The sequence below is a fragment of the Strix uralensis genome, chromosome Z (assembly GCF_047716275.1).
Source record: "Strix uralensis isolate ZFMK-TIS-50842 chromosome Z, bStrUra1, whole genome shotgun sequence".
Classification (NCBI taxonomy): Eukaryota; Metazoa; Chordata; class Aves; order Strigiformes; family Strigidae; genus Strix; species Strix uralensis.
In genome coordinates, this window is record NC_134012.1 from 1,338,088 (window position 1) to 1,364,858 (window position 26,771).

Consider the following 26,771-nt stretch of genomic DNA (forward strand, 5'->3'; position numbering starts at 1 on the left):
TTTTAAAAGACCTTTTGGATCAGTATTTTCATGCCACTACTTGTGAACGTTCGTCAGAGTAGCTCTTCAATTATATTTCTATTTTAATGTATAGTTAGGTATGGATTTGAATTCTTTAATACAAAGGAAATCAGATATCATTAGTTTCTGGGTGCAAATCAAAGGGTTTATATTTAGTTTAAATTAGAATGGGCAAGAATGTTAGTTTATATGAAGGTGTTTCAGAAGGGTTATACTAAGTTTTATCTGAGTCAAAAATACACTTAATAATTTTTAAGAACTCTGGGGATGTGAATGTCTGGAAGAACTAATTTTTAAATGCTCAGCTTCCTTATTACAGAAATAGTGAGGATAAGATGCTGAAACAAGAAATGACAGCTTGGCATGCTTGTTACTCTGCAATTCATATAAATATATGTAGATAAGTGTGCCAGCATTCACAGTGTGTAAAAACATTTACGGGATGTTTTATTTAAAGGTACATGCTCGTTAGGTAGGCACCGTTTTTTGTCTGTATTGAGTAGAGATGCCTGAGATTCGGTAAAGGCCTACTGGAGTTTTGTCTCTTTTTTTTGTCTGCAGAGAGAGGTCAGCTTTGGTTAAAGCAACTTTGCGACTTTTTGCGACTCTGGATTTCATTCTGGTAGTCAACAGGTTCAGGTCAGCATTGCCCAGTGTCGGAGGTGGACCGGGAGGATGCTTTTCAGTTTCCCTCCTGCTCTGCCTCATCCTCGCTGCCCGTGTCCCGCTCTCCGCAGCAGCGCGGAGGTTTCCCTTCCCCTCACAGCCTGACCCTTGCGGCCGGGCAGCTCGGGTGGTATTTTCTGCTCACGGGAAGGTAGCCACATCTCACGCAGGGTCCTGGCGGCCACGTCGGCTGGAGCATGGGCTCGATCGGGTGCTTTGGCTCCTCCTGCTCTCAGTGTGATGCGGTGCCTGCTCTCCCTGCCCGGGCCCTCGCTGTGCCTGCACCTCTCCATCCATCAAGCAGCTTCCATGAGCTCCACACTCAGGTTCTTCTGTTCCCATCACAGCCAGGAGCTCTTACGCACTCTAGGAAGTCCTCACCTGTTGATGGTGCCCTTGAAAACTCCAGAGGCAACAGCTTCTTCCCTTTGCACAGGAGGCTGAAAAAAAGTCCATCATTTGCACCCTACTCTTGTTCTGCCGTACATTTCAGTAAGCATCTGACCTGTCATGTTTCTCTTAACACACAGTGGCCCTTGGTTTTTCTTCTCATTTCTTCCTCCCAAGAGGAAGGAAACACCTGAGGAACCTGCCTGCAGCCTTCTAAGAGGGTGGTTAAATGCCCTTTCCTAAGCTTTTAAGGATAGGAAGTTGGACTGTCCTAGGTAAATTGTGGGATTATTGAATAATTTGAGAACACAGTTTAGCAGCTGTTCCTTGGCGCTTTACAAGAAAGATTTCTACAAGGGATCCAAACTAAACTCAGTCCTGAAACCTCTGTGGACAGCTGCTGTGAATTTCCCCATGGCAAGGTCTGGCAGAAGCTGCCTGCGAGTGCTGGCTCTGTGCCACCCTCAGCACAAGCTGGCAAGTACGGGCATTTTTCAAACACTGCTGTCAGTAAGCTCATACACTTCACCAGCTTCCTGACAACCCTGCTATTTAGGCATCCAAATAAAAGATTTTTTTTTTTTGAGCTGCAGCATGCTTTCAGCCAGGATCTACATCTGTGCGTAGCAGCCTATTTAATTTAGTGAAAAACAATAATAAAAAACCCGCAACAATAGTAATTCCCCAAATGGAGATTTATTTATGAGAATTATGGAGCGTATGCAGAAACGTTTATTGATATGACCAAGTGGATATTGAAAAAATACAATTAGGAAATGCAAAAATAGCTTTCTAGTTTTTCCAACGTTTTTTGATTAGTTGCTTTTAGGCACTCAAAATCGAAACTGTCAGTTCGCAGTACACTGGGAGAATTCATACACAGCAAAGATGGCAGTTGTACTGAGGTGGACTGTGGGCTAAATAGGTTTACTGTAGGCTTAGAAGTCACAAGTCATATTAAACAGCAGGTTTCTTGAGCATTTTATGTACACTGCAGATTTTATGAATACTTAATTTATTTCTGCTCTGTTGAAGTTGGTAATAGAATCTCTATCAGTTTGAGTGGGCCGGAATTTCCTCTCCTGTAACAGTTGCCTGTGTGAAACGGCATGTACAATATATTAGCATCCTATAAAAATGCAATAGGAAGAAAAAAATAAAATAATCCTTACCTTCTTGAGAGCAATGCTGTTGATAGGTTTCTCACTTTTTCTAGAAGAGGCCAGTTGAGGGGTTGAGTTTTACAATTCAAAACAGAAACTAGAGGAACTCTCCAGCAAGCGCTCATAAATAGCTGCTCAGAGGTGGTCTTTGGGGCATTATTTTGTGTTTTGGTTACAGGTCAATTCAGAAGAATAGGGGTGGAGAATATGAAGGAATGCTAATGAAACCTGAAGTACACATACGAAGTATAACATAGACTGTCAGTAAGAAACAATGCACCTGGGCACAGTGCTGTACCTTCAGAGAATAAAACCCCACTGAGGCCCTGGCACAGAGAAGCTGTGGCTGCCCCCTCCCTGGAAGGGTTCAAGGCCAGGTTGGACGGGGCTTTGGGCAACCTGGGCTAGTGGAAGGTGTCTCTGCCCCTGCAGGGGGGTTGGAACTAGGTGATCTTTAAGGTCCCTCCCAACCCAAACCAGTCTGTGATTCTATGATATAACTTCAAGTATAATACAACTTGAAATTTAGAGTCCAGCTCCCCGAAAATGTTTTCTCCAGGGTATGAAGTCAGGGATGTTTTTTTCCACCTGTTTTAAGACATCACTGGTCTTGTATGCCCGTTCAGCTGGTTCCATGATGCAGTATGAGAAAGAGGAAAATTGATGTTCAGATTTGTTTGTAAAACTTTTCTGGCAGTGAATCATTAGATGACACTGCTGCAATCACATTGTTGCCACTCTTGTTAATTTTACCGGTAGAGAATGCTTTTGGATTAGCTCATCAATATAGAAAAAATATTAAAAGCAGTTTCTAGAACAGAGTCGTTCTGGTTTTAGCTGATTACTTAGTAAATGCTGTTGTAATTAAAGGCAAAAGTGGGAAAAAGAAGGCAAAACTTTTCAGAATTACCTACTGCAGAAGAGTGAATGAGACAAAAATCCTTCTCTCCTATAACCTAACCCTGTCTTCCTTCTGTAGCTTTTCCTGCCTGTGCTCCTGTTTTAACCCTTTAATACTATCTAAAGCAGTATTTTGAACTATAGTATGTGTGGAGATCAGCGAGCCATACAAAGATCTTCTGTTGTCACAGTCTGTCACCTAGGTACACTTTTGTGAATAGCATTTCTAGATGCAAAATGTTCCTTCTCTTTTTGTTGCGTTCAGGAAGACATTTTTAAAATAAAAGAATGTGGTCCGTTAATCCCAGCTTCTGCAGTCTTTCTGGACTGATTTCTCCATCGATACCCTTGCTAAATGTTTAGGAAATAAACCGAGGCAAGATGCTAAGCAGGGTGGTTATTTTTCATTGTTGCAAAAATCAGTTTGACTGGGAGTATTCACTCATCTTCATATCAGGAGTAAGAAATTAGCTGATTTTCAGTCAGAATACTGTGTCTCAACTCCTGATGATGTTTGCCTTCTCTATTGATTTCCAGCTGACTTGCTACGGTCATATTCTTGGTAGCTCTCACTATGATAAGAAATCAGACTTTTGCTAATAGGAGAGGTTAATGGTTCTACTGTAAATACTACTTTTCTGATTGCTGTCATTGATACTGTTATTTTCATATAACACAGAGTTTGGAGAACAAATGTTGCTGTGTAAGTTAAGCTATAATGAAAAGACAGCAATCATGGGAAGTGAACCTTCTGGCTAAGAGCAGTAAAAGTGTGTCATTAAGACCTGGCAGAAAAATTAGATGAGTGAAAACCTTGCATTCCTGAGGCAGTTTCCATCTCTGCTGTGTCATCATCTTTGAGGTCTTGTGACTGCAGAAATTCAGCATTCGTTCTCCTCTGTCTAAAAATGATTTCAGCATTGACTGTGCTCAGAATTTTACTTCAACCCAGGAAAACCAAACTGCTGTGTGTCTCTGTAATACTGGACTGCACAGATGCTCAGATTTATGAAAAAGACTTGCTGCATTCTTTTTTGAAATTATATAAAGCTTGGTGTGAGCTACATGGCGTGAGATTGAGAAGGAACAAGAGCTGGGTTTAGGTGAGGGCAGCCTTATTGACAACCACAAATTCCTGTTGGAGGCCAAAAAGTTTCCTACTAGTGCAGCAGGAGGTGCAAGGTGGGTTTCCTGTTGTGTTACCATTATTCCAGTCCCTTAGGGCTTATCAAAGTGGGAGTCACCCTAATTCCCTGTTGATTGACCAATGCACTTTGTCCAAAGCACCCATGACATGGCTTTGCACTTGTTCCACTTCTTCCTTGGATATTGTCATAGTCCAGGGGCATAATTTGGAACTTTCTTCTCCCAAACTTAAATTTGTAGCTGTGATTGCATTTTTATTAATTCCAAAAAGGATAAGAATAATCTAAATTTGTTGGTGGATTTTAGTAATAACACTAGGGATCAAGTTTTTTTGGCTATATGTTTTTAGTCTTTGGGCTTTTTTGCCATCACTTACAAATGGCTGTCTCTGGTTTGAGTACTGAGAATAAAGCATGTTTCTTCTTTTTGTCTGTCATAATAAATGCACCAGAGAATTGCTTATTCCTCAAATACATTTATTTAGTAATGAATCTCAACTTATTCCCCTTTCTTTCAGTTTCATTCCCATGATTCTTATTCTTTAAGTGTTGTAGGAACATGTTTATCATTCCCTTGAATTTCACATGTCAATGTATTGTGTAGCTAAATGGTTTTTTCCATTCCTAGACATGTGGAGCATAGTGCTAACACTGCAGATTACAAAATGTGCTTGTTTACCACTGGTATTTGTAGAGGTCAAGCTTTTTTTCCTTTCTTAGTAGCTTTTGTTCTCAAAGTAGAGATGAATTTTCATAAGAGGGTGAAAAAGTGTTCCTGGATACATCTCTGGGTGGTTGTATGAATGTAGGTGATCACGGAATAAGTCCTCCCAAGTTGTAAACATCTCACTGCAGCTTTGAATCATCTTATTCCTCTAGCTAGGAAGTAATGGAGGTAAAGCAAGAGGACGTAAAATAATGTAGAAAAAGAAAGTTTAGTAGACTCTCAAGTCACCTCTAGTTCGTAATGCGTAAATGCATCCTATGTTAGTGAAATGGTCTGGTTTCAGTACTCTGCAAATGCAGATTCCCATGTCAGAAGTTGAGTGATGTTCCCAAGTAGACTATGGCAGTGGGAATTTATGCCAAGATTAAAAAGATTCTTCCAGTCAGGTGACCTGTTGGCCAGGGAAGACGACGTAGCCCTTCAGTGGCCTCTGCTGCTCCAGTAGCCCAGACCCCTGTGAAGCCTTTTATTGGTAACGCAGGAAAACTGACAGAGGATTGGTAGCAGCAGCTTGGCTTGGGACTTCCAGACCATCATCCTCTGATGATTCAGATGGAGGACTCTGGTCTGTTAATTCAGTTCGAAGGCATCGAACACCTCTGTGTCTGATCGTTAAAGGAGAACAGAAGGTCCTACTTTCTTGGCATAATTCTACTATGTCCAGTTTTTTTTCAGATGACTGTATGCAAATAAAGAAATACCAACATTAAGGTTTTATAGCTAAATCAAAATATTATTTTAAGGCAAGATTCACATAGCAAGTTTCTGTGAATGTTTCTCCATAGCGTAGGTTTTCCTTCATGCGACTTTTAGCTGGGATTGCATATGCAGTATCAGCTTCAACCAAGATATTAAATATACAGTGTACCTTTTTTTGTTGTGCCAAACATATGCGGGCTGCATGCTGCTAAGCCTTCTATTTTTGCTTTACCTTGCATTTTTATTTTACATTTTAAGATTCTGATTTTATTTCGGTTTGCATTTAATGTGGAGTAAATCATTATCCCTGGGGAATGGAGAAAAACCTCCACATTTTACTGGAGAGGAAGATCACTGAGTGCACTGTTACATTGACAGGGGCAACTCACATGTTTGTCGATTGCAACTATATACACCAAAAGATTATTTCTGTTAAAAGTGGAAGGTACAATGTATAGGACCAACAGTGAGCTGTGCTTTTTAGACAAAGCAAATCAGAGCTCTCTTTGTCCCAGAAGAGCTGAAACCTCTGATTGATTTCGCAGAAGCTGGCTGTCTTGAAAAACAAATGGTCATGCTTTAAACAATTTCAGGAAGATTTTAAACAATTTCAGGAAGATTATAATTTCAGTCCTGAGGTTTTAGGGGCAGAGCAAACAGTGTTTCCTTTGATTAAGGGTTGTAATTCTGTTTATATTAAAGCATATTAACTAGAATAATAATTTGAGTTGCAAGGAAAACACTTCCGTAGCATGCTTAAAGCCTGTTTAAACGAATCTCGCTTCAGCCATGCTTAAAGTGAAACATAAATGTTTTCTTGTAATTAGGCTGACCACTGCACTTTTGCTTTTTGTCTGTTCTGTCCTGTGCCAGTATGTTTTTTTCATCCTTTCTATATCACAAGCCTAACTAATATTTGCTTAGCTGAGTATTTGCTAAAATAAGCAAAGATAGTTATCTTGGGCTACACTGAAAGATAATACTAAAGCTGCCTTTTACTGTGACAGGGATGACTGTTCAAAAGAAGGATAAAAAGCTGTGATTGTTATAACCGGTATTTTTTTAATGGGCACTGAATAATTAACATTTTGTATTCCCTGTTGACTTTTGAGCGGAAGAACTCTGCATTTTGTAGCATCCATGTGCTCACTGTGAATTTCTTATTGGCATCTTCATTCTTAAGATTCTAGTTTTCCAGAAGTGCTTTGTATCATTTAAACTAATTAGTGTCCTTTTTAGGTTAATTGGGTGGATAATTCTTTGCTGAGAAGAGAGAAGGACAGAAAGTAGGATTATTTATGGAAAAGCCGTAGTTTTTAGTGTCATAGTGTTGTGGTGTTTAGGGGGTTGCTGAAGACCGATGAGAAGATAGGCTTAGCAGCTCTTGTACAAGACAAGTAATTACTTGTAATTAGTATTTCTGTTCATTAAATTAATAGAAACTAATTTGTGGTGAGTAGTCTCCCTACTTTTCAGAATAAAAGATTGGACAGAGCGATATATTCTTCTATGTTTCTTTTTATGAGATGCTTCATATTGCAGCTTGGAAGTATAAAATATGTAAAATTCTGTGAACTGGTACAAGTTTTGCTTGACACACTCAGCTGACACATACTTGGGAACTCCCCTCCCTGCTTTTTCTTCTACTTTCGTTGTAATGAAGAAAGTAACTGGAGACTGAGAAACTCTATTAAGAGAGAAGTGAGTGTGGATGAAGTGAGAGAGAAGGTGAAAGAGCTGGACGTCAGTGAAAGAGCTCTTCATGCAGTGAATCCAGAACAAATATTTGTATGAATAATTAAGCTTCTCAGGAATTATGACATCGAAGTTATTGCGGATCTCTGCACATCTCTAGTGGCGTGCTTTCTTTTCAAGTAATTGTGGATCAAATGAAACATTTCCAAGACTGAAAGTAAAATGGAGGAATAATAGAAAGCTGTGACAGAGCTTTAGTTATAGTTCTAAGCATGCAAGAATTAAGAATGTGCTTTTACCTTATTTTTGCTTCTAGAAATGTGTATGTTGCCTGATTACTTGCGGTGATGAAAACTTCTGTTCCCCCATATTTATTGGGTGTTTACTGCTTTTTAGACTGTGCTTATCCCTGCAGTATTCCTCCTATGTCCTGTACAGCAGCAGATCCTATTTAATTACTGTGATTTCCAGTTAATCCTATTTGAAGCTTCTATTTTTTCAAACCACTAGGCCGAAATTGGTCTAAGCATGTTATTTATTGTGTGTGTATGGTGAATCCAAAGGAGACTCGTGATTTACATTAGGAACTGGACTGGCTGCAACCCCTGTAACATTACAGCTTAGCCTCAGTACCTCAGGTAAAAAAAAAAAAAAGAACATTTTGTGTCTGAGTGGTCCACTTTGCAGCAGTGATAACTACCCACAGGGAAGACCTTCATGAATTGGTTGGTTTGCTCTTTTCCCAAAGACTGAAGCTGTAGGGAGAGGAAAAGAAGAGAGTTTCTCTCTGATTTGGTCTGTTTTCCTTTCTGAAATCTTTTTCTCAACAGGCTGAAAACCAGGTGTTCCCCAGGGGAAAGTTATTTTTGAAGTTTTTTTAAAAAATGAAAGTAGAGTTGAATTGCAGAGTGATGAGGGTCTGAGCTATGCAGAAGCTTTTATGGCAAGGTCACTTTTTCAGAATGGAGTTGCATGTGGCTTTCTGTTCTGTTTCAAAAGTTAAACTGTGAGTGAATAGCAGTGGTGGAAAAAGGAATGCATTTAATTGTGCTATAGTTAAACAGTTTTAATTAAAGCAGTTAATTAGCTTGTGTAATAAATGTACTTGGTAACTCACCATTCTTCTAAAATGTAATTTCTTTTTTCTTGCTATATGAAGTACAAAAACTTCTCTACCTGAAGTGACAGCTGAAAGTGCTGTTTTTCGGTCCTGTTCATCTCTATTATATTGGGGTTTTTATAGCCTGTATTCCCTCTTTCTAGTGTGTGATTTTAAAATTTGCCTTAAGGATTTCAGTGTGGTTACCATCTGCTATAGGTAGAACTTCAGCTGAGGTTTTTTTAGACATGATGATAGTTTGACTTTGTTCACACTGAGTGAGGATACTGTAGAGGAGTAGGGAAACTTTTGCCTCATCCTTTCTGTCTCGTTAGCACCACTTACGGGGGAGCAGTCTCAAGCTCATTCCTCCAGTTACATTCACCCCTGTGTTCACTGTGGAATTTTGTTCAGTTAGCAGTTCATCACATTCTATTAAATAGGATTTCATTAAGGAAAAAAAGGCTGTAACAAGTGGCCTAATAATGTTGAAAAGCCTGTTACAAAGCCTCAGGAACCAATTAAGTAAATGTATAGAATTTACTGGAATGCATGTGCTTTCTGTCCAGTACATCTTTGATTATTATTCTGGCCAAATTTGCTGTACTTCCACTCTATCACACAGCTCTGGTTCCTTCCAAAAAAGCAGTTTAGTATTCCTTTAACATCTTTACTATTTCTCCAGCAAAATATTTTTAATATTCTCTCATGTCTGCTTACGAGATGTAATCTATGTCCTAAACTTGGAAAGCAAAATCCATTTTAGGAGGTGTCTGCACAGAGGGAGAGAAGCATCAGACCCGGGTGCTAAGGCTAGAGCTGGGCCCGCAGGGCTGGGGGGAGCGGTGGCTTGGCAGGCCCAGGTGACAGCGGCTGCGATGATGCATAGTTTCTGTCCTGGACTTTGGCAGCATCCTTAGGTGTCTGTTAGGCCGATGTTTCCTAGGAAAAGAGAGGCTGCCACCCTGTGCCAAGAGTCCTTATTGCCTTTACACAGGCAGTGGTGGTGCTTCAGCAAGAGAGCGGTGTCTCACGCTTCATTTTTTTGAGAGAAGGTTTTAAGCTCCTGAGTTGGAGGCTCAGGATGATGTTCTTAGCTGCTACAGATAAGACAAACGTTTGTGCAATCAGGCCTTAGTGTGTCGGGTTCATTTGAATGGTTTGGTAAGCAGGAAACCAATGAAAAGTCTTGAGTCTTGAGTAACAACAATCCGTGACATATCATGTTCTGGTGGGCTCAGTCTGAGTCTTTGGTTTTTTTCTGGTTTTGTTTAATGAACTTCTAATGGCTGTTAACAGTAAGGTCCCAAGTAAAGTGAAATTTTTTTCTCTTTAAAAGAGAAAAAAATATGTGAATTGAATTGTTGATGTTGATTAAAGTTCTGTATTAGTATATTATTACTAAAATATTTTAAATATATTAAAATAGCGGAAATATATTAATAGCGTAATATTAATACGAGTGAACAATTAATGAATTAAAATTATATAATACATGTGAAAATTGTTGTTATTATATATTAAATTTGGGACCTTGTGGCAGAGCACTGCTGGAGGTGGCTTGATGCAGTTCAGCAGAACTGAGAGAGGACAAAGTTTTGGTCTCTGTTCTGCTCCTCCGGAATGATTTTGTGGCTGATTAGATTGGGTTTTGTTTAATCTTGCCTTTCTTTATACATACAGTTTTGAAAATTTGATGGTTTCTTCAAGGAATGGGCAAGGTCTGTGAAGGGCATGGAGCTTTTGACTAAGTGGACCTAATGAATTCTCAGCTTTAAAGCAGAGATGCGTCTCCTTAGTGGTTCTCAGAATTCATAGCACAGAGATGCAAACCCTGAGGTTTTTCAATGTGTTGTAAGTGGAACTAACATCTGAGCCAGCCTGAAACTAAATTTACACATAAATATGAATTAATATTAAATTATTTGACATCTCGATCCTAAACTATTCATTGCGTATGTGTCTCACAACAGTATTTTACATCCCATTTCAAATTTCAAAAGAGTTTTTGAGATCTGTGAAGTCTGCACAATAAAAGTTAGTGCTTAAAGGCCAGCTATCTGCACCTCAAGGCAGTCATGAGGAAAATCAGTAGGAGAATTACGGCTTGTGGGGGAGTTATGGCTTGTATTACTGTTGCTGATTTGTTGGTGTCCATGTTCAAAGCGTCCTTCAGATTTCACGGAATTAATTCAAATGTCTGATCTTTGCCTTAAAAAGCATCACCACTACTTGAATAACCGAGAAACAAGTTACTTGTGCTAGACTAAACGTTTTTACACCACTGAAATTCTGCCCCAGTAACTGCAGAAGGGAATAACCGCAGCCCTGTCACGTGTGAGATCCCAGTTTTCCACCGCTGTAGTTTTTTTGAACGAGATATGTAATTTTAGGTAAGGAGTACTGACATCTTGTGGCTGCATGAAATAGTGCAAAGAGCTCTGGTCGTACCAGCCTTTCTATTTAGAAGAGCGTGTTGTGATGTTAATAAAAGGTAACGACTGCATTTCCCTGGATGTAAACAGAAACCTCTAGAATATGCCCATCCTGTGAAAAGTGTTAAAAGTCTAAAAAAAAAAAAAAAAAAAAGTCTGTCTTACAATTTTGCTGTTGCTCATGAAGATGCAATTATTATTTGTGCTAGAATTATTGTTTATTTTAGGATAGTCTTGAAATAATTAGATACTAAGGCTCAGAAATAGCTGAGAGAGAAGCAGAAATATGAATCCCATCACATGACAGTGGAATCTTACCAACTGGCATATTAAGAAAGGTATTAGTTTGAATTTTCTATGCAGTTGTTTTCTGTTTTAAGACTGAACTCTATTTTTTGTAATCAAAACATGCGGGAAAAGACGAGTAGTCACAGAATCACAGCTAATGCGGCAAAGAAGACATGCTTCTGCTAAGGTTTCAAATATGTGTTAATAGGTCACTAGTTTCTTCATGACTAGCACAGCTACTCCATAACTGGATCTCCTGTGGCTAGAGCAGGGCCCTGGGAACTCAGGTGGCCAGATTTTTCCTTAAACTGGCATCCTCTTCTAACCACTTTGCTCTATGCTTTGTCTCTCTGGTTGGAGCACAGGAAAAATACATACATTCACCTAACAGAGCTCTTATAGGAACTAATTAATTAAGGATTGTAAAGTACTTTGATATAGCAACATGGTATATTTGCTGGAGTAGAATGGAACATATGGGATTTATTATAAAAAGTCACTGTCTCCATCCCTGTGGGATGATAGCTGATCTACCACAAACACTTCCTTCCAAATGACAGTATTTTGCCAATTACAACTCCTGAGTTACAGAATCCCAGAATCATCTGGGTTGGAAAAGCACTTGAAGCTCCTCCAGTCCAACCATGAACCTCACCCTGACCGTTCCCAACTCCACCAGATCCCTCAGCGCTGGGTCAACCCGACTCTTCAACCCCTGCAGGGACGGGGACTCCCCCCCTGCCCTGGGCAGCCCATTCCAACACCTAAAGTCCTCCTTCAGTCCATCATGGAGGTGGTTGTTTCTACAAGGACTGTCTCAGGCACAACTTCTGTGTCTTGCAGCTGGGCCTTGGAGCCTTCCTCAGCCGGACCAGTTCCCAAATCCATTTGCTGGCCAGTTCCTGAAGTGCAGGTGCTGGCACAGGGGAATGGGCAGTGGTGGGGCAGCCACCAGCCCCGCAGTTGCTCCTTCCAGCCACACCAACGGCTTGCTCCAGCTTCGGCGTTCATCAGGGGCTGCCTCGTGCTGCTCAGCCGCTGGTCTCTGTGGGGGGACTGCTGGAATCATGTGGAAGAGGCACTTGGCCCCTTCTGCCCTGTCCTTCCCCCGAGTTTGCTCTGTTTCCCACATGTCAGCTCTAGTCGACAGACTGGGTGTTGAAGTCAACTTGTGGCTTGTGTTGTTGCAGTGTGGTAACGGCAGCGTAGCACATCTCGCTGTGAAACCTTGCGGCAGGGGAAAGTGATTTTATTTTAAACCAGAACCGATTTTAGTCATTTGCTTTCACGCTCTCACACCCACGTACTCACATTCACAACCACAGATGTGTTGTCTGGGTCACACATGAGGGGAAGGCCACCAGCTGACAGGTCCTCCTCACATCACCAGGACTCCGGCCATTCGAGGAACCACGTCTGTGCTGGGTTTGGATGTGCCATTTTGTACCTTCTGGTTGCTGGCAGGGATTTATCTCTCTTTGTGGGCCATGAGGTTTTTGCTGGCTGTCCTTTGTCTCCCCACATGGGTGTCCTGGGAAGAGGACACAGTTGTGCTCCTGAACAGTTGCTAATCTCTTTGCCCCCAACACGTGCCGCCCCAAGAGTCCTCCTTCCACCAGTTGTGCCTTCTGACACTCCCACACCCACGTCCCCTCCACTCTCCACTGGTGCCACGTTGAGCATTTCTCCTCCAGTTCCCCCCAGCATTGTCTTTCTGGTCATAGTTAATTGTTATTCGGTTGTATCAGGGGGCTTAGACCTGTGCGCTCCCACAGGTAGGTGGTTGCTGCTGGAGGTACGTGAAGGTTGTGGACTGGCTTTAGAGTTGATTTTGCTCATTGTGAGTGTTGTAGGAAGTGTGTCTTTGTGGAAGGGGGAAGCCTGGACACAACAAAGTCAATGAGGAGTTATGGAGACCTTGGAGAGGCATAAGATAATTTGATTAATATTGTATGGAAACAATTTTAGCTTTATAATCTAATTTTTGTGATTGCATTAAGATAAAATCCTAGTCCTAATAAGGACATAATTCTGTTAACTCAAAACTACGCTGCAGTAGCCAGTATTTCATGTATGACTTTGAGTATAGGTTGCAAACAACAGAAGGTGACGCAAGCACCCATTTGATGTTATCACAGTGAGTTACCTGAGTAATGACACTGTGGAAAATAATAAATTGTGACAATAAAAAAGTCTTTCCTTGGCTGCTGTTTTCAATTTGACTATCAGTCAGAATTATATTTAGTTCTGTTTAAGGTAATTTAGTCTGCATTCCCTTAAAGTATTAAAAGGACATAATTAACAATATATACATGTCTTTAACAGGAACCAGTGATCCGTACGTCAAGTTCAAACTTGGAGGAAAAGAAGTATTTAGAAGTAAAACAATACACAAGAACCTCAATCCTGTGTGGGAAGAAAAAGCTTGTATTCTTATAGATAACCCAAGAGAACCATTGTATATAAAGGTGAGACACTATTTTACTTATGTATGTCAAAGTACAACGGAAGAGTTATTGAAAGGATTTATATTGTGTCATTTTTGTATACTGAAGAATTTATTGTGCAGTAGTGCATTACTAAAGACTGTTTAGAGGTGAAAATGATTTACATTACATCTGTATAATGATGATGTAATTTTTTTTTTTTAAAAAAAAGGTAAATACAGGCATTTTTGTTTATTTCAGGCCGTAATTGTTTTATACTTCTTTAGTGTGATCTTACAAGAAGGACAGAAAAAGTAAACTCTGTTTCATGATGATGGCATCCCTTTTATTTATGGAAATACCACTGCATAATTCTGATATGCAGCATAATCTATCTCATTAATAGCAATTGCTTGCTGAGGTTAATCTGAAAATTTATCAAGAGGTCTGCCCAATTCTCTTAGGTTTTGGATTTTTTCTATTTGCACCTGAACACAGTGGGTTTGCTTATATGCGCTTTTTTTTTTTTTTTTTTTTTTACATTTTAACTCTCCTTAGTATATTACAGGTGAGGATGATTTTGTTATAACAGAGGCATCACTTATTCCAAAATAACAGATAGCTTGAGTTTAAATCAAAGAGAGGCCAGCCATGCCCAGAGTAATTAGCAGCAGTGCCACTAGCGCTTCTTAGATATCCATCTTGTGGATCGTTGTTTTATAGGCACAGAGTGGAAAAGTGCTTTTCTGGCCCCAGTAGTTTATGGTGATCTATATCCAAAAGTTTTCCTTAATTGTGTAAAACAAAGTAGATAAAAATAAAGTTCCAAAAATGGCTTTGGAAAAACTGTAGTTTAGAGTTCTAATTAGAACATACATAGGTCAAAAATACTTCAAGAAAGTACAGAAACTGAAGTCTTACCTATATAATCCAAATGTTACAAATCAATGATCCTGCTTAACTTTAGTTACTCTTCTGGTCTTCCTTCCTTTAGTGCCTAAGTTTATAAATATGCTTCTTTTGTTTTTAGAAAGTTGATGTGGTTCACATATGTATGCGGTCTGGAAGTGGTATGCCCTCATACCTGTACATGATGCGTTCTGATTTTAACATGAGCAGCTTTAAACTTGATTTTGTGGCCAGAAAGTTGCAGGTTTGGTAGTCCTGGTTTGACACGTGAGAAACACAGGGCTTAAATCTGGAAAAGGAATTTCAAGAACTAGTCACAAAGCAAGAAAACATCCAAAAAAATGTTTCCACTACTGAAAAATGCATTTATCTCTTGTGCATCTTAGGTCTTTGACTATGACTTTGGACTTCAGGATGACTTCATTGGTTCGGCATTTCTGGATCTCACTTCACTGGAATTAAACAGGTACGGCACAAACAAGCCTACGGAGTAATTCTGTATGGTTATCTGCTGATATCCTGTTTGTGGAATTGCAAATAGAACATTGTACTGGAAAATAATTATATGAACCTACACCACATAAAACTAGCCAAGGAAAAAACACTTATGTTTAGGGTATTACTGTAATACGAACGTTAATAATATGTTAACTGATTGTGCACAACATTTTCTACAGCGTCTATGGAGAGGTTAGTTTTATAACCACTTCAATATTGTTTTTATATCATTTTCATTCACAGCATTACCACCTACTGTCTGACTTTTTCTGTTTTTTTTAATCCATTAATGTTACAGATCAGATTTAATTACTTCAGTATGTGCGAGTACTTAACATGGAGTAACAGTATTTAGTATTTATGAGTGTTTAGACTGCAATACTTAAAAGTAGAAATAAGGTAAATTTGTGACACGTTTTCAAGTAGTTTCATATAAATGGAGATGCCTTTAACTCTCATGATTCAGAAATTTCATTATCTGAGAGCCTGACATCAAAATAAATGCATATATTTTTGTCTCCTAGGCAAACAGATGTTACCTTGAGTCTGAAGGATCCTCGTTACCCTGACCATGATCTGGGAAGTATATTGTTGTCAGTTCTGTTGGCTCCTAGAGAAGAACAGCGAGAAGTGGTAATTTTAAATATTTTAATACATGTCACCACTCTTGTGATTGTCCTTGTGATTGACTTAAAGCACAAGAGTAAACTATACATTCTGAGATTAATTGGATTTTTCAATTCTTCAAATAACGCTGAACAGGGTTTCTGGTATAGTAGCACATACTTCATCTGACTTGGATCCTCCCTGAGATGAGGGATCGAGAGGGAACATAAATGTTCAGCAGCTTCAGATACAGTCAGTTGCAGGTGAATGGTGCTGATTAATATGGAAAGATACCAGTAAACCACTGGTGAAGAATTTGGAACCTAGTGCTACCATCTCTAGATAAGAACATTTGAATCCTATTCCACACTGAAAATAAAGAAACTTGAGGAAAGGTAGTATTTCTGCTTTTTGGCATCTAATGTTGAAGTATTATTTGATGTTTTTCAATTTCATTACTAGATTTCAATTACAGAATTGTGTGGTTTTCTAGGTTTATTGTAATTCCTTCATCAATCTTAGTTTTCTGAGCTGCTTAGCTGTAAGTGAAAAGAGTTTCCAGTTTTATAGATCCTGTTAGTTGTGACAAATTCTGTCTCTGGTTGGATGTATTTATCAGCTTTTTGTCAGTTGACTTTTGACTTGAGCAGCAGTCGTACGACTATGGCAGAAATACAAGAGATGACACCTCACTCAGAGGTTGTAGAATATCGTGGATTCCTTTGGCTTCAGAGAGGCAAAGAAAAAAGTATTAATCTGATGAAATTTTCCATGGGTATAGTCAACTATATCATTTTTGTAAGAGCACAGATGTCTCTGTATGCTGCAGTGTGACGCATCATCCTGTTGCACACCTGAGGAATATTGTCAGGTTGTAATATTGTTCTTTTTCCACTCTTCTCCTAGCTATTATTAAATAGCCTTGTAAGTCAGTTGTTGGTGTTTGGCATTTAGTGTGACAGGTATAGAGTTTTGAAAATTGGTTTCTCATCTCTTAATTTTCTTCATGATGTTCTGTTAGAACTTAACAAAAATAATGGAATATGGTAGTAAAGTGGAGGAGGTTTATTTAAACAGTGTATTTTTCTTTCTTTTACCAATATGTTTGTCCAGACAACTCAGAACACTGTCCTGCAAGTTTGCACCGCAAAAATGTTCATCACTTAAATTGAAAAATGTATTTAAATTTTCTTTTTGTGTGTGTGTGTATTTGGGTAAGACCAACATTTCTGAGTCAGCTGGTAATAGCCCTGTTTTTCCGAGTGTCTTTGGCATTATCCTGTCATAATCCTAGATCATGCAGCACAGAAATACTATATTTTTATGTGGGAAAACATCATGTGGACAGCACATTAGTTTCCTTTTTTCACCATGCAGATAGGACAGCTAGCCCGCTGCACAGTGTTACCAGCTACTGTACAAAGAGCACTCCAGAAAACCACAGGTGGGAAGGTGAAAATATGACACTACAGTGTAACATCTTTTTCATATGGGTATTTGTGAATTAGCAACTGAACATCCAAAGTAATGGGAGTGCCATAGAGTTGCTGGATAGCAAAGTGTTTCCATATCCAGCTGACTGGTTGTAGTAGGGGGAAGAATTGGTTTTGTGCTGTTACGAATTTCGTGATTAGCTTTCTATTTAGAAAGCTAAACCTTTTAGTTTAGCTCAAGTGACTGATTTTTCTTCCCATTCAAACTGTTACATGGGACTTAATTCTGAAAATGCCCAAGATTTGGATTAAGATTTTGATTCCTAATCTGAATTTATTAGAAACCAGCCTTCTCAGGATACGGTTCTGACAAAGTTGCAGTAAAATCAGAGAATTTGTGTCACAATGAAGGGAAGACGACCTACAACATTAATACTGAATTGCTGTATGTTAATGTGTTAGGAGTTTAATAATTCAAGGCACAATTATCTTTTATTCAGTTGCCACATGTACTTATTTATATATTTATTAGATTTTATTTACTCTCTAAGGAGTAGATATATTACAAAATGTATCACTCCAATTAAACTGTCATCCTTGGTTATTTTTAAAAGGTCGTGTAGTAATGAGGATAATTTTTATTGAATTTAATATGGTTGAGATCAATAAATTTTCAAATGTTATGTTAGAGGATCAAGGCTAATTCGTGTCCACTCTGGAAATGTGCACTGCATAAAGTAGTAATTAAAGCAACTCCTACATTCCCAGTCTGTGTAGCGTGCTGTTCAAATGGTTGTTGCTTCCCTTCTACTTGGATATCTCTATATAGGTAATAATTCAAATAGTATAGTTGAAATACGTAGATAAAAACCTGTGAGCACTTTCAAATATGCTTTAATGACTGCTGCATAGGAGACATAGAAACACTGTTTCTTCATGTCATGTGCATTTTTTTCCTAAGCCATTGCAAATTTATTTAGATCCTGTTGGTTTGATATCCCCACATAGCCTACATTTCAAAAATGTATTTTCTTCTGAATAAGTTTTCATTTGTTCAGGTGATAACTCTAAATTGCTTGCACATGTTGTCACATGTAAGTGGTGTAAAATGGTTAATTTGTCAAGCTGAAGAAGTCAGAAGTTAACTGCTAGCACTTAAATTTCATGTTCCCTAAGTCCATGTATTTAAAATGAGAGTGTTCATTAAGACCACTGGGGAAATAAAAAAAGAAATAGCTTCAAGAAAGGAAGTATTAGCTTTCCCGTGGCCATAGAAGCAGCATTGAGTCCAATCCTGTATTTTGGGCAGCTCTGTAGCCAACATCCAAACCCAACCTGGTTGAACAAGACTTGCTGTTTGTGACGTGTCGTTCAGTAACTTTTTGAGGTGGATTAGGCTTTCGAAGGACATGCCTTCACTGCCTGAACCGGAGTGACTGGGAGTGGTTTGGAGGTCATGCATTGAAGCGCAGGTCAGGGGAAAGTCTTTTGAGGATGCATTTGTGTAGCTAGAGGACAGGTCTTGTAGCAAAGCATTTTATTGGCACATCAGAATAATGTAGCTATATATTACAGGAAGATGCATCCTGTCACACTGCATAAGAAATACTGACACTGGTCGAGGATAAGATACTCCAGTTGGGAGTTTGAAGTTAAAGCTTTTGGTACAAAAGTGGGTGCCTTATATATTGCCTGCTGTCTGTGAGAGAGGAATTACAAATGATTTAAAAAACAAGCAGTCAGTTTGACAAGAGTAATAGCTGGTTATCCTTTTGGGTGGAACTACCTTTTGTGAAGCCTTGAGGTGTGCAAAGAGATGAGAGAGAGATTTGGTACATGCAGGAGCATTCTCTTCCTTATTTTTCTGAAAGAAATTCTGATGAAATACAGATTTTCTGTGTGCTGACTGATGAGGTGTTGTTTAGAAGGTCCTGTTTCCTAGGAGCAGAACAGATTACATCTTTGGATTCAGATATCAATTAAGAATATTAACATATCCATATGTTTGTATAACTGTATGTAAAATTATATTACAGACTAGGACAGGGGAGTATTTATCTTTGAGTCCTGGTGGATTGTGAAAAACAGTGCTTAAGTAATTTACAATTTGTGTTTTTCCAGTAGAAGAATATTGGACATGGTTTCAGTTAAAGGACTTTCAGTATACTAGTTTCATAAATAAGAACACACTATTTGATTTTTGTGGTATGTTTTATTGGAAGAAAATGCAGAAGTAGCCTGCATTTATCACTGAATATTAATGTAAGAGTAAGGGCAGGTGAACATATCAAAATTTCTAGGAAATCTTGTACATAATTATCTTTGCCTTTTGCAACCTAGTGCTTGTTCTAAAGGCATAAAAATGTGAACTTTTGAGATAATAGTCTTGTAATATTCAAACTACGTACATGAATAGAAGTCCTATTCTTTTGAGTTTTGACAAATGAAGGCAATCTGATTTGTTCTGATTTTTGAACAGTCATAAATCGTGAAGCAGAATTGATGAATGAATTATTCTTTTACAACGGTAAAAATAAGAATTTCATTAGTATTCGTGAAAAGTATACTCTATTCCCAGCCTAACGCAGTTAAGTTGCAGTAGCACTAGTTCCAATAATTCATTTGCATTTGTTCTGTGCTGTTAATAATATTTGTTCTTTACATTAATGCAGCATTTTTAATTAGTTTGCTTTGAGAGAACAGATAGCTTAGATAAGCAGTGTAAACTAAGAAGACGTGAAATAAAGGAGTATGGGGAAAGCATGTATGTATAAAAATGTTAAAACCTGTGAGCTCTAAAAAATAATTTTCCGCTCTTTTAAAACATAATGTGTTTATGATGTACTTTCTGTATTTTTCATCAATTTCTCCTTCTGATGACCAGTTTAAAAGAAGTCAGCACTAGCAATGACTTGATTTTTTGACTTAGACGTGCTCCAATTAAGCTTGTTTTGTTTCTTTTAATTGCGACAGTATTCTGTTCATATTTTCCCTTGGATACATGTAGTGCTGTGCATGCCTGTGTGCCGTTTGAGTTGCATGCATGCCAATTAAAGATGTGTACGTGATGTCTGCAGGTTCTGTGCTTGGTGGTGCAATCGTGGGTGCCGCAGCGCATGTGAGTTTTTCTGGCTCTTTCTCCAGCAGAGTTCAGTGCACAGATTTCGTCCCTGGATCACTTGCAGTGCGACTCTGAGTCCATCACAGCTGCATGTCTCACGTGTCTTCTCCACAACAGTTGTTTCCAACCATGGTCTTAGGCACAGCTCTCCGCTGCAGGACATGAGAAAGTTGATGAGAACTGTTGCCTGGGGCCAGCAGAGATTGGGGACTACTGTTCCACCACTGCCAGTGGCCTGAGTAGCAGAGAAAATGGAAAAAAGGAAACATAGGAGTGCTACTTGGAAGTTGCTCTTTAATGAGAATAAAATTCACAGCATTCTTTCTTCCTTAAATAATTTATCCTAAATGATCCTTAATATTTTTTTGCTACATATGAAAATATTAACAACATTAATATGCTGTCAATTCGCTTGCTGTCTTAGATCTTGCAATGCAATATTTATTTTTTTTTTAATTTGCCAGAGGGATAACAGCATCACAGAAAAAAGAAAAGAATGACAGAGATGGACTCAGCACATGGAATATTTTCAGATTAAAAAGTTCCATGTAGATCATCCACCCTCACCTGCCTGGTGCTACATATTTGTTTTATTGGCTTCTGAGGATGGGTACGATGGCTCCAGCTTACCCTGCTGCAGCTGGTGATGATGCTGATGCGCTCAGCGAGCATGGTCATACTTTTCTGTAGCTACTGCTCGAACCCCACTCCTCAGAGCTGATATAATATCGGATGTGTAGTTAGTTCAGCTGCTGGGCCGTGTTCTCCTCCTTGCTCACAGCCTGGTCCAAAGCCTGGTGAAGCTGAATTTCTGCTCTGACTTGTAGCTGTGTCAGGTTCAGCAGCGATGAGGAAGGGAGGAGCAGTGCTATGCTGGACAGGACCCAGGAACTCAGAGGTTGTCTCCAGGGCCTGCTGTGGGCCTCAGGCTGCTTAATTCTTACGTGCCTCTCCTGTAAAAATGAGTTCACTGGCTTTCTCCAGCTTTATAAAACACTTAGTATATTTTCCAAAGCCACAGTGCTACAGTTATCGTTAATTTACAGCAGAGCCTAATTGTCTGTAGCAACTTAAAAATTTTCCTCAGCATCTAGTTGTTTTTCTTGTCTCAAAAAGCTGTGCCTACTTGAAGAAATTCTAGATATTTCAAAAATACAAACCCCACGCATTTTCTCCCATTTTTTCCCCATGTAATACTTTTTATTTCTTAGCAGGGAAAATGTTTGCATTTCAAAATCTATTTCCATTATCTGAAAAAGAAAGCGTTTTTGCAGTAGTTAATAAAAAATAAAAGTTGTTTGTTTTTCATTACAAAGTTTCAATAGAAATTACTGGCCTGTGATTTATTCTTGCTCGTTGTCAACAACAGGCTGCTAAATGTTATTGAATTCTATAAATTAATTTCTCTGTGTTTCCACAGAACTGCTTTAAGCAACAGTTGTGTTCACAGATAAATTGTCCACATACATCTTGACCAGTTTGTCTCTTTTATTTAATGATTAAGAATCTGTGCCTGTGGACACTGGACACGTTGCCTCCTGGCATGTCAGAGCATTGTCTCTAGCAGTGCCAAGGTTTTACAGATTATTTAGGTAATGGGATGGGGCTACTGCATTTTGGTTTTTTTAAAGAGTCAAGGTGTGAATTTTTTTCTATCCCATGTATATAATTACCAAACCAAAGAGCTATTTTTGCTGCTGTGAAACTAATTAGCAGTGGTAAACATAAGGATTTTGTAATAGATGCATGTTGTCCAAGGAGCCTTATGCAGGATTTTTCTTATGTGGCTATACCTGTGAGCTAAACAGTAGTGTTCTGAAAAATTAGGGTACATTAATATTAAAAAAACTATAATTCAAGTATCAGTCAAAATTGAAGCCACTATCAGTAATGGCACATTAATTTTTTTCATTTGCTTACCTAATTTTTTCTTTCTTCTTTATTTTTTTAAACGATTTCACATAATGCGTTGTCTCCAGAAATTCATACCACCCCGAAAAGTATGCCTGGGTGTGAACAGTGCTGCTAGTTGTCTGGATTTATTTCAGTCTTGTGTAGCTGTCGCTGGAGTGTCGTGCTGCTGCTTCAGTTGTAGTGGTGGTTAAATGTGGATTGTCCCGTTGGAGACAGTTGGCCTCCTTTTCTGTATTGCAGAGAAAAGGTAATTAAAATGCTCTATTTTATTTTCAGACAATGCTAATGAGGAAGAGTTGGAAAAGATCAAGTAAGGTAACTTTTAGCATGTGGTCTTCTGGCTTTTTTTTTTTTTTAGAAGAACAATGATGTTTTACCAAACATGCCATCTAGGTCTGGAAACTTATTCTCCTTCAAGTTGTGTTTTAATGACATTGTTTTGTGTTTCATCAAATCAGAATCATGAAACAGTTGAGCTTTGAATGTAATCATTAAATCTCTCAACTTTGTTACAGCATTTTAGCCTATCTTGAAATCATCCAGTAACTCCCTGTAAGTGGCAAACATGTCCCAACTCTTCCTCTAAATCCTTTCTTATGTATAAACAATTTCCTTAAAGCTTACTTGTTAACGTTAGTGAAGGATTCATGCCAAAGGGTGGCTTTCATTTTCCTGTTACTCTTCTTATGAATTAGAGTTTTTGTGTGGAAGTTTTCACAGTGATGCTTCTCAAAAACAAATTTCCCTGACTGCTGGTGGTGCACAGATGACAGGGGTGGCCAGGCCTTCCAAGAGCAGAGTCCTTAAGGAATCATTCTCGGTCCCCACTTTGTACAGCTCTTCATATGCCTCTTCAGGCAGGTTTGGTGTCTGGCTTTTCTCCTCTTTGGAGTCATGCGAGTGATAACAAAGGAGCAGTTTATGCTCTTTTCTACTAGACTGGCAGTTTGACTGTAGTGGAATACAATCCATTCTTACCTTTTTCCTCTATGTGTCTCCAAAAGAATAATGTGTATAGTTTCTCAGTAGTTTTCTGGCCACTCTTCCCTAATGGTGCTGTGCTGCTTTCAAGTTTTAAGCCTTCTTATTATTTGCATAATTAAAAATAGAATTAAAATTTCTCAAAGTCTTGAGCTGCTGTGCTAGATCTGGGTTTTTTTGAGATATTATCATGTAAAGGTGTTAAAATCAGAAAAATTAAATAGCTGTGTGGGCTGATTTCACTTGTTTTGTAAAGCCATTTACTTCACTAGCAAATCGATGCACAAATTTAGGTAGAAGGTTATTAATAAACTGTATATAGTGCTCGCTGACAAATATTTGCACAGTATTTTTAACCTTTAAAAAAAGAGAGCAGGGTTCATAATTCTTGGGTTAGGGGTGGGATTTTCACACAGTCTGCTTCTGTGATACAGGACAGTACTCGATCTCTGTTTCCTTTTTGAAACCTGTGAAGCAAAGATACTTGGTGAAGTGGTGATATGTGGTATTTTGATTCTTATATGGTTCGTGTAACTTTTCTTGAAATATCCAAGATGCTCAAACTTCTGAAGAGTTAGTGAAGAGCTGTGAGGATGGTGAAGGGCAGAGATGCTTTGCATCATGTAAGTGATGCGTTAACTCCTGGTGTGCTGAATGTGTTGGATGACAGTTTGTACAACTCGTTTATTAAGAACTTTCCCATATTTCAAATTTCAAACTGACAGAACTGTGAGCTGCAGTAATCCTGAGCAAATGTCACAACATGATAGTTGGAAATTCATCAGAGCTATTCAAGTGAATTATTTATCCGTGTTCTCCTTTGTTACGCTCATTTGATAACATTTCATTCAGTAGTTGCCATTTTTGCAAAGGGTCGTATCAGAAGATTTGGCAAATAGCGAATGTATGAATTTAAATATTGCATTTTTCTACATCTATCTCTGCTGAAGTAATAATTTTACCTAGAGCTGTAATACACATACATCATCTTACAGGCAGTGTTGTGTGTGTGATTTATATACAGAAGTATCTCAGTCAAACTTCAGGAGCTCGTTTGCCTTCTGGGGCTGTTCCAGAATTCCAAATTCTTGGTGTGCTGTCAGGAAAAAAAAATTTAAAAATCTTTTATTTACAAAGAATTCCTTCAAAAAAACTGCTGTTCTCAGGGGTGCAGGATGATCAATATTAAATAAGACATCATTTGCAGATTTAAAAAAATGTATAGAAATAAGTGCTTAATGCTATTAGATAATAGAGAAGTGCCCTGTTTGAGATCCTTCTTCTTCAGGAGATCCTTCTTGTCCTGAGAGCTGAGAAAAAACAGTTTATTAACACTTTTTTAGAGGTATTGTTATAAAATTTTCTTAAACCTACTTTTTTAGCTCTTTAGAGTCTTTACAATGGCACTTCTAGTAAATAAATTTGATTTTACAGATTATGACAGTATATTTTACTTTTTTATGTACTTGAAGCTTACCTTTTCTGTAGCATACGTAGCTTGAAGTTATCCTTGGGCATGGGTAGCAGCAGTGAAAAGAACAGTAACTAATCTCTATTACATTATTATGGTATTCATGTGCTTGCAAATGGTTACTTTGGCCAAATTCTGGGTCTCTGCTTCAAGTAATGCTCCCCCTATGCACCCTAAGGATGAAGTTAAGGTCTCATGAAATACCCAGGTCAATGAAGCTGTGCATTGTATTTATTTGGTGTGTAAACCAGTCTTTTCAAACTCACTAGTCTTGTAAATGTTTGTTAGTGGCGTTGCAAAAATGCAACACCACTTTTGCTTTTGTTGTTACTTTTTTTTCTTCTGTTGCGGTTGGTTTTTGGTGGGTTTTTTTACTTTTCCCTGTCATGTTTGCTTTATACCAGGCATACTCTTCATCAAAATTCATGGGAGCTAGATCACTCCCCGTGCTGTCTAGGTCAGAGGGAATGCTTGTCTTTCACTGAATCTAGCAAAAATTGCATTCAAACAATTTTGAAGTCAGAGCATTTATGTCCTTGTGCTGTGAAAAGAAAAGGCAAACTTCCTGTCTTCAGTGACAGGAAACTCCCGGTGGGCTATTTAAAAAAAAAAACAACAAAGCTGCTTATTTAAAAAAAAACCCCAAACCTTTTGCTGGGAAGTTACAATTTGCATTTGATTTCAAGTTGATTGTTTTATTTCGTCCACCACAAGCTTGGTGTTGCACTAAAGCAAACTGGTGGCCAGTGACTGTGACTTTGCAGGTGGGCTGTTGGCTGCATGGCTGAGAAGAGGAGGCAGCTCCATTTCTGCCACCACATCTGTACCACGATACACCTCCAGTACAAGTGGAAGTGGATTATTCAAAGTTTCATGCACTTTATGATCCAGGTGTTTGATCACTAAACTCACCGTGCCCATCCCTCGGTTTCTGTGGTTTAGGGTTCAGTTTGTTAGATATTCTGTGGGTTAGCAGAGAAGTGCTACAGCAGAAAGACAGTGCTTGTAGGATCTGAATAGTCAGCCGTTCTTTAACCAAATAGAGAAACTTTTAGTTTCATTTTTCTTTTTAAAAAACTGCTGGAAAAACTTTGACCTGTGCAAAATGGCTTTTCCCTCTGTGTATGGATCTGATCTGTTCTGCTTCCGTGGTTCTCCACCTCCGCGGCAGTTTTTCCTTAGGGCAGATTTTCCTTTTTGCATTAATTCCTCTGCTGAAGATGCAGACTTTCCTGATGGCTCTCATTCTTTGGGTTAAGGGAAACAAACTTCCTGCTTCTTTTTTGCCTTCTAAACTGTCTGGATACCAGATCTAATTTGCTAGAACAGTTGTTGCGATCTAGGTATAAAAGGAGCACCAAAAATCCCAAATTTGCACGAGAGGTAATTTATTACTAATAGTCAACACCACCTCTGACAGTGAGACGAATGGTGCTGATTGCTGAAGTGATTTCCATTACAGAATCCTGGAGGTGCAAGCTATCCGTGTGATGGGAAATAAAACATTGCTATCTCCAGAAAGAGCCAGTGCAGACTCATTGGGAAGGGTCGTTTTCTCCTTTTTCCTCTGGCTACAAAACCAAAAAATCAGTTCTGACTTCTTACTTACTAATCCTCCGCAGCACAGAGGCTTCATCAGTTGCTGAGGAAAAGGTATGGGAAGGGACCCTATTAAAATGTTGGCAGCATAAAACTGAGTTAGAAACACAACATACTGCTCTTTCTTCTCATCATGGTTTTAATGTTCAGTGCAGTGCATCAAAAATAATAGTTAAAAAAAAAAAAGCTTAGCATTTTCTTTACCGTTATGAAGCCTAAAGCTGATAACAGAGGAAAGAAGAGACTGTTTAAATGCGTTTTTTTCTCATGTAAAAATGATGTTCTCGTTAATTAACTACTTCATCCTCATTTTTCTCTTAGCTTCTAATGGTGAAATTTTGTGACTTTTGCCATGCCTTTACTACCAAGATTTTTAAAAGATAAAATCTTACTGCTTCTAGCACTTTTTATTGTGAAGTGGTGTTTAACTATAGAATCAAAAGCATAAATACTAACTTCGGGTCAGTGAAACTGCAATTGCAATTCAGCACTGACAGATGTGTTTTCCAGCCCAAATCAAAACTTTCCCTTGATGATAGCTGGAAATGGGGAAGGGGAAGATCCTACATGCTGTTTTTTAAAGAA

The 26,771-nt window shown here is 38.6% G+C and overlaps 1 protein-coding gene across 10 annotated transcripts in view; it reads left to right on the top strand.

Annotated features, from left to right (window-relative positions):
• MCTP1 (multiple C2 and transmembrane domain containing 1) overlaps positions 1 to 26,771 on the top strand; it is a 277,441-nt gene that overhangs the window by 110,335 nt on the left and 140,335 nt on the right. For 9 of the 10 annotated variants that reach the window (XR_012627081.1, XM_074856034.1, XM_074856036.1 and 6 more), the window contains 4 exons: positions 13,554 to 13,696; positions 14,950 to 15,029; positions 15,586 to 15,694; positions 22,412 to 22,450. Coding sequence is in view for 9 of the 10 variants with exons in the window: in XM_074856034.1 (XP_074712135.1) it covers positions 13,554 to 13,696; positions 14,950 to 15,029; positions 15,586 to 15,694; positions 22,412 to 22,450 (371 nt within the window). In the remaining variant the exon portion in view is untranslated. The remainder of the gene's footprint in view (positions 1 to 13,553; positions 13,697 to 14,949; positions 15,030 to 15,585; positions 15,695 to 22,411; positions 22,451 to 26,771) is intronic. The other variant, XM_074856035.1, reaches the window with a different exon arrangement.